This window comes from Agelaius tricolor, unplaced genomic scaffold, assembly GCF_023055355.1.
Source record: "Agelaius tricolor isolate 1412-34295 unplaced genomic scaffold, bAgeTri1.0.p SCAF_43, whole genome shotgun sequence".
NCBI lineage: Eukaryota > Metazoa > Chordata > Aves > Passeriformes > Icteridae > Agelaius > Agelaius tricolor.
In genome coordinates, this window is record NW_027269303.1 from 435116 (window position 1) to 443252 (window position 8137).

The 8137-nt window shown below is 50.7% G+C and overlaps 1 protein-coding gene across 1 annotated transcript; it reads left to right on the forward strand.

Annotated features, from left to right (window-relative positions):
- The first annotated feature begins 3316 nt into the window (after positions 1-3316).
- Positions 3317-4252, forward strand: LOC139604022 (olfactory receptor 14J1-like). Its single transcript, XM_071455012.1, has one exon. The coding sequence runs from the start codon at positions 3317-3319 to the stop codon at positions 4250-4252; it is 936 nt and encodes a 311-aa protein (XP_071311113.1).
- The last annotated feature ends 3885 nt before the right edge of the window (positions 4253-8137 follow it).

An 8137-nucleotide genomic window follows, 5' to 3' on the forward strand; every position in this document is an offset into this window, starting at 1 on the left:
GATAGTTTCAGCAGAATAACCGCAAGAATGTAGAAGTAGTAACAAGATAATTATAAGAATATAGAAGTAGGTGTGGTTGACCGATAAGTAATTAGCCAATAATGAGCTCTGCTTTGCAATATGTATAAGCTTCATTAACACCAATATAAATATGTGTGAACTATCAATAAAGTTTGAGACTTGCTGATCACTCATATTGAATGCTGCATTTCTTCCGCCGATCCAACAAAGTGACTTCTAGAAAAAGAAAAGAGGGGCTTATAATGGATGTGTAATCCTACAGTTGGCTCTCACAATTAAGGGGTGAATATTAAATATATGTTTGGAGAAGTTTTGTAGATGTATAGTTATCCTTCCCCTCCCCCTTGCATTGCTATCACAGGATGGCCTCAGTAGTTGGGGCATTTGGGAGGGTTGGCTTGTTCCTATGGCAGCACCTGACCTCCAATCAAGGTGTGAGACAGTGATCTCCACCACTGGACAGTGAAGAAGGAGTTGATTGACAAGACTTTGGGAGGGGCTGGAGGTGTAAAAGACAGAACATCCATTTTGTAGATGAGCACATGGTGACTGAATCCTTTGCTCCTGGTGCTGTATTCTTTTCTTAATTCAGTCTTCTGTTGTATTTTGATAAGGTCTTAATAAAGCATTTAAACTTTTGAAAGTAAAAATCGTTTCTCACTTGGGGTTGGGGAATGTGAGGCAAGGCTGTCCACACTGGGTCAGCTCTCAAGGTACAACTTCACTGACCTGACCAGACCTCCTCGGGAGAGACCCTGGATCAAGATCAATCACAGAATGCTGCAATCACCTCTTGTATAATAAAAAGAGCAATAAAGGCACCATTTAAGAAAGGAATACATATTTCCTAGAAGCTCTTTAAAATATTTTTCCATAACTGTAAAAGGAAATCTTCCTGATGAACTGCTCCAGAGCAGAGGGAAATCAAGGCAGAGCCATGGTTTGTCAGGACTTGCTTGATCCTAATGAGCCCCGTGGTGCATTTGGAGCTGAGCCCTTGAACCTCAGGGCCGGAGAGGAGATTGCACAAACCTTTCCAGGAGTCAAAGTCAGTCGAAAAACCCAAAGTGTCTCAAAGCATGAATGGGTCAAACTGAGGTCAACACAGGCTCCTCATGGACTCCTTGGAGGAGAGAATTGGAGGCCAGGATGGCACAAAAACCTCTCAAAGACTAAGTGGAAAGGAACATCCAGAGTACCTTAAAAACCTTGAGTATCTCAAAGTATTAATGAGCCCCACGGAGTGTCAGTACAAAGCTCTCAAGGGACTCGTTAAAGCAGATAATTGGGGCCATGATTGCACAAATCTCTCACAGAGTCTGTATCAAAAGGAAAAAACCAAATACCTTAAAATAACTGAAGTATCTTGAAGCATTAATGACCTCAATGATTGTCATTACTGATTAAGGCTCTCAAGGGACTCATTAAAGCAGATAATTGGATGCTGTGACTGCACAATCTTTCTCATAGAGTCTGTGGCAAAAGGTAAGCACCAAGTAGCTTAAAAAATTGAAGTACCCTGAAGTATTAATGAGCCCCACTGAGTGTTGTTACTGACAAAGCCTCTCCAGGGACTAATTACAGCAGATAATTGGAGGCCATGATTGCACAAACCTCTCAGAGACTCCAAGGCAAAAGCCAAAGCCAAAGCCCTTTGAAAAACCTGCAGTCCCTGCAGGGAGCATGAAGGAGCCCCCAGGGCCATTGCTGAGCAAGGCTCCCCAGGGACTCCTTGCAGCAGATCCTTGAGGCCACTGGGATGTGGGCTAGGGGGGGATGCTGAGGGCAGCACAAGGGGCTGACAGTGCCCAGCCTGGCTGGGGCTGTGCCAGGAGGCCCCAGGGCCTCAGGACAAGGTGTCTCCTCCCAGCACTTGGTGGCACAGACCCTGCTGTGCCCCAGGGCACCAAGATTTGGCTTCTCTTTGTCCCCACCTGTCAGCACTGCCTGCAGTTCTCTGCTCTGCCTGGGGCCTGGGGACACTTGCTCATTCGTGTCCCTCACTGGGACCCATTAAAAGTCCAAGAAACTTTGGAGTTGGATTCTGCCTTGGAGTTCTGGAGAGGTTTCTTCAGCTGCCTCTCAGGGAACTGATGTTCAGGGCCTGAGCACAAAGGCCCAGAGGCTGATTAAAGTCCTTGTGCTGTGTCTGTGCTGCTGAGCTGGGCTGGGCTCCTGGCACAGAGGCAGCTCCTGGTGACCAAGAAGAGCTTCAAAAGCACATTTCTCTGGATGAACAGCTCTTGTGCCAGCCCAGCAGGGCTGGGGCACTGCCTGCAGCCAGCCCGGACACAGCCCAGAGGCACAGAGAGCTTCAATCAGTCAGGGCTGGGAAGGGGCTGAGAAGTGCCTGGGGCACAATCACTGCCAGCCCTTGGCACAGGAACCTCTGGCTGCAGGACAGTGCAGCTGCAGCTCCTGGAGCCATCTCCTCAAGCTGGAACATCCCAATGCCTGCAGAGCCTGTGAGTACATTCTCTGCTTGTCTCTTGTGCAGAGCAGCCAGGGGTGCCCAGGGCTGTCCTGCAGAGCAGGGTCCGGCAGCCCAGGGCGCTGTGCTGGGGCAGGGACTCTGCTGCCTGCCAGGGACAGTTCTCAGCCAGCCCTGGCAGCTGCTCCCAGCACTGGGGGACAAGATCTGGGTGGCAGGAGACAGCTGGTGAGGCTTGGGAGTGTTCTCCTTGTGTGGGGAGGATGCTGCATTGTTCAGGACTGCTCCCAGCATGGCATTGAACTGCAGAACATTTCCAAGTAGATTATTCAAGGAGCACAGTGAGTCAGGGCCTGCATAAGGGGGATAATCCTGCTTTTTTAATCTACTGCTCTGGGTTGCCTGGATAAGAAACTGCCCATAGATATTCATCTCTCAGTTAAGGCTGGGAAAAATAAATTTAAAAATTCTCTTAGATCTGCATAAACCAGGGAGTGACAGAAATCAGCAGAGGGCCCCATAGAGCCAGCATCAGTGTTGCTTTTCCAGCCTTCTCAGGGTTGTTCTCATGTTGTCATCAGAGGCTGCAGAGCCAGAGCTGCCCCTGGGCAGTGCCTGAGCTGGGAGGGCTCTGCAGGGCAGAGCTGAGCCCCCAGGGCTGGGCTGGGCTCTGGCAGCACTGGCAGGGCCCAGCCCTGGGCACAGGGAAGCAGCTGCTGGCAGGGACAGCTCCAGGCAGCAGAGCCCTGGGCAGGCAGTGGGGGCAAAGTGCCCCCAGGCTGTGCTGGGATATTTCAAGTCCTCTCCAAACCCAACTATTCCATGATTACTTTCCTTACAGATCCCCATGTGCAGCCCCAGCAAATGTCCAACAGCAGCTCCATCAGGCACTTCCTCCTGCTGGCATTGGCAGACACGCGGCAGCTGCAGCTCCTGCACTTCTGCCTCTTGCTGGGCATCTCCCTGGCTGCCCTCCTGGGCAACGGCCTCATCATCAGCGCCGTAGCCTGCGGCCACCACCTGCACACGCCCATGTTCTTCTTCCTGCTCAACCTGGCCCTCGCTGACCTGGGCTCCATCTGCACCACTGTCCCCAAAGCCATGCACAATTCCCTCTGGGACACCAGCAACATCTCCTACACTGGATGTGCTGCTCAGCTCTTTTTCTTTGTGTTCTTCATCTCAGCAGAGTATTTCCTCCTGACCGTGATGTGCTACGACCGCTACGTGTCCATCTGCAAACCCCTGCACTACGGGACCCTCCTGGGCAGCAGAGCTTGTGCCCACATGGCAGCAGCTGCCTGGGCCAGTGCCTTTCTCACTGCTCTCGTGCACACGGCCAATACATTTTCCCTGCCCCTTTGCCATGGCAATGCCCTGGGCCAGTTCTTCTGTGATGTGCCCCAGATCCTCAAGCTCTCCTGCTCACACTCCAATTCCCTCAGGGAATTTGGGCTCATTGTTTTAAGTGCGTCTTTAGGACTTGGTTGTTTTTTGTTCATTGTTTTCTCCTATGTGCAGATCTTCAGGGTTGTGCTGAGGATCCCCTCTGAGCAGGGACGGCACAAAGCCTTTTCCACCTGCCTCCCTCACCTGGCTGTGGTCTCCTTGTTCCTCAGCACTCTCATGTTTGCCTATTTGAAGCCTCCCTCAATGTCCTCCCCATCCCTGGATCTGTCAGTGTCAGTTCTGTACTCGGTGGTGCCTCCAGCCCTGAACCCCCTCATCTACAGCCTGAGGAACCAGGAGCTCAAGGCTGCTGTGAGGAGACTGATGACTGGATGCTTACAGGATCATTAAACTGCTGGCCAATTTCTGCATTTCACTTGTAATAAAAGTCATCTTTGATACTTCGAGTTGGTTTGGCTGTGGGCTTTTATTTATGTGGCAATATTTTTCTTTTGTTTTAGTTTTCTCATATTTTCCACAAAGAAAGGTCATTGTTTGTGCCATTTCTCATTTTGTTTCTCCCTACCTTCCCTGTCGCCAGAGACGATGTCAATGTGGGGCTGCGCTCTTGGTGACTTTAAAGGAACTAAAGGATCTTCCAGCAAATTTTTCTCCAGAGATTCTCCTTGTTGTCGGCTGCTGCCACCCAGGTAATAATTAGCATTGACTCCATGATTCTAAAAGGCTGATCAATCACTTTATTATCTTATAATATTATACTTCTTAAGAAACTTAGCCCCTTACAAACAGTCCAATACAGCATTGACCGAATTGGTCAATGAATCTAAAACACTATTCCTATTGTCTAAAAAAGAAATCACCATTTAATAAACATATCTCTAAAACACATTCTACGTGTACACAATAAGTATAACAAATAAAAATAAAAATAATTTCTTACTCTTTTCTCCAATCTTCTCACAACCTTCCCCAAGAAAATACTAAGAAAATCATGTCTGCTGCTCTCTATAGAGACAGCTGCGGCTATACTGCTTTTGTTGCCTTCTCTGGAGCTGCAGCAGCAATATCTGTGTGCAGAGCTGGGGGCAGATCAGTGCTGGCACAAAAGCTCTGCTCCTGCTGGCCACACTATTCCTGATCCAGGCCAGGAGCCATTGGCCTTCTTGGCCACCTGGGCACACTGCTGCCTCATGTCCAGCCTGCTGTCCATCAGTCCCTGCAGGTCCCTTTCTGCCTGGCTGCTCTCCAGCCACTCTGTCTCCAGCCTGCAGCACTGGGGCCAAATATCAGGGCCTGGCCTTTGGATTTGTTAAACCTCCCCTTGTTGGATTCATCCCCTCGATCCAGCCTGTCCAAGTCACTGTGCAGAGCCCTCCGACTCTCCAGCAGATACATCCAGCTTGGTATCATCTGCAAAGATGTCCTTGGTTCTTTGGGCCCCCTAAGTGTCACAATGGCCTCTTGGTTACACCAGGCCCTGCACTGTCACACTGGTCTCCTTGGATTCATGGGGCCTCAAAATGTGACAATGGTCCCCTTGGTTCCTTGCCCCCAGGGTGTCACAATGGCCCCATGGTCACATGAGGTCCCACACTGTCACCAAGGTCTCTGTGGTTCCACAAGTCCCCTCAGTGTCACAATGGACTCCTTGTTTCCACAAGGCCACACAGTGTCACAGCATTATTCCAGATCCCTTGAGGCCCCATCGTGTCACAGTGGCCCCTTGGTTAAACAGGATCCTGCAGTGTCACAATGTCCCCTTGGTGCCATGAGGCCCCGCAGTGTCAGAACGGCCCCTTGGTTCCACTGGGCCCTGCAGTCTCCCAATGGTCTCCTTGGTTTTGCAGTCAAAATGGTGAAACCCCTTGGTTACATGAGGCCCTGCAGTGTCACAATGGCCTCTGTGGTTCCACAAGGACCCAGAGTGTCACGGGGCACTCCCTGGGTCCATTTGGCCCCACAGCAGTACAATGGACCCCTGGATCTGTGGGGCTGCACGGTGTCACCCTGGTCCTCTTAGTTCCAGGAGGCCCTGCAGTGTCACAATGGCCCCAGAGTGTCCCAATCATCACAGAATGACAGAATCAAATAGGCTGGAAAAGACCTTTGGGATCATCAAGTCCAACCAATGCCCCAATACTGCCTTGTCACCCAGACCATGCCACTGAGTGCCACTGGAGAGGGACAGTGACTCTGCCACCTCCCCCCTGGCCAGCCCATTCCAGTTCCCACTCACCCTTTCTGTGAGGAACTCCTTCCTATTGTCCAGCCTGAGCCTCCCCTGGTGCAGCTTAAGGCTGGGTCTTCTTGTCCTGCCCTCCAGCAGATCCACACTCACACCCAGCTTGGTGTCATCTGCAATTTGTGAATGCTGGACTCGATCCCCTCACCCAGATCATCAGTGAAGATATTAAACAGGACTGGGCCCAGCACAGATCCCTGGGGACAGCACCAGTGCCTGGACACCAGCTGGGTGCAGCACCGTCCCCACCACTCTCTGGGCCCAGCCTCCAGCCAGCTCTTAAATCTCCCAGCCAGGAGGGAACCTGCCCAAGCCGTGGGCTGCAGCTTTTCCAGGGAATGCTGTCAGAGACAGAGTCAAAGGCTCTGCTGGAGTCCAGGCACACAACATCCACAGCCTTTCCCACATCCACAGGTGGGTCACCTGGGCATAAAAGGAGACCAGGTTGGTCAGGCAGGACCTGCCAGCCCTAAATCCACACTGGCTGGCTCTGATCCCTGGGCCATCCTGTGGGTGCCCTGTGATGGCACTCAAGGTGATCTGTTCCATAACCTTGCCAGGCACCCAGGTCAGGCTGACAGGCCTGGAGTTCCCCAGCTCCTTCTTCCAGCCCTTCCTGGGGATGGGCTCACACTGGCACCTCCAGTGCTCTGGGCCCTCCCTGCTGAGCCAGGACTGATGGTAAATGATGGAGAGCAGCTTGGGGAGCTCATCCACAGCTCCCTCATCCCCCTGGGATGGATCCCATCTGATCCCATACACCTGTGAGCATCTGAGTGGCTCAGCAGGTCCCCAGCTGCTTCCTCCTGGATTCCAGGGGGCTGTTCTGCTCCCTGTGCCCATCTACCAGCTCAGGAGAACACTTGTCCTGAGGACAACCTGCCCTAATATTGAAAATTGAGACAGACAAGGTGTTAAACTGTTCAGACGTTTCTTTAGTTACTCTATTCTCCACTGCATCCAATAAAGAGTAGAGGTTCTCTTTATCTGGTGTTTTGCTACTAATTTATTTATAGAAACATTTCCTATTATTTCTCACACAAGTGGCCAGATTAAGCTCTAACTGGGCTTTCACCTCTTTCCTCTTCTTTCTGCATAACCTAACAACATCCTTAAACACTTCCTGAGTTGCCTGTTTCTCTTTTCAAAATGATGCATCCTCTTTTTTCCCTTAACTTCCCACAAAAGCTCCATGTGGAGCCAGGCCAGTCCTTTTCCTCACTAGCTCATCTTTTGCCACACTGGGACAGGCTGCTCTTCCCCCTTAAGATCTACTTTCTTGAAATGTGTCACCCTTCCTTGACCCCTCTGTTTTTAAGGGCTGTTTCTCTTTAAAAATATCAGTACCTGATTCAATACTCCCCAAATCAGCATCCTAAATAGGCCAAAGTCTGCCCTTCCTAATTCCAGTGCAGAAGTTTTGTTGCTGCCCCTCCTTCTTTCACAGAACATTGAAGACTTGATTATTTCATGGTCACTGTGCCCCAGGCAGCCTCTGAGCCCCACATCTGCCCCCAGCCCTTCTCTGTCTGTGAACAGCAGCAGACAGAGCTTTCCTTGGCAGTGGGAGTGTTACCAAAAATTCAGTGAAACAGAAAACTCTTTAACACCAGTGTAGCATTAAGAAGCAGCATTCTTTATTCAGCTGGATGCACGGGGGAGAGCTCCTCCCAAAGCCATGCACACTGAGTACAGGAAAGTTTCTGTTTATTTTCTGTATTTTGCACACATATTCATTGATTGTCCTGGAATAAACATACATATGATAATCATTTCCCCAAAATCATTAACATATTCCCCCTCCCCTTTACCCCTGTGTTCTTCTGTCCTGGGGGTCTCTCTGGTGGTCCCTGGTGGTTGGGGACCCCAATGTTCCAGTGGGCCTGGCTGAGCTGGCAGGACCCTGAGGCTGCTGAACTTCCAGTTCCCCTTCTCACACAATGGGCCTTGTGTGGTTTCCATAGGCCTGGGGATGTGGAGAACAAGCTCCAGGTGTGAGCTCACCTGGGGTAGACAATTGATCATCTGGTAAC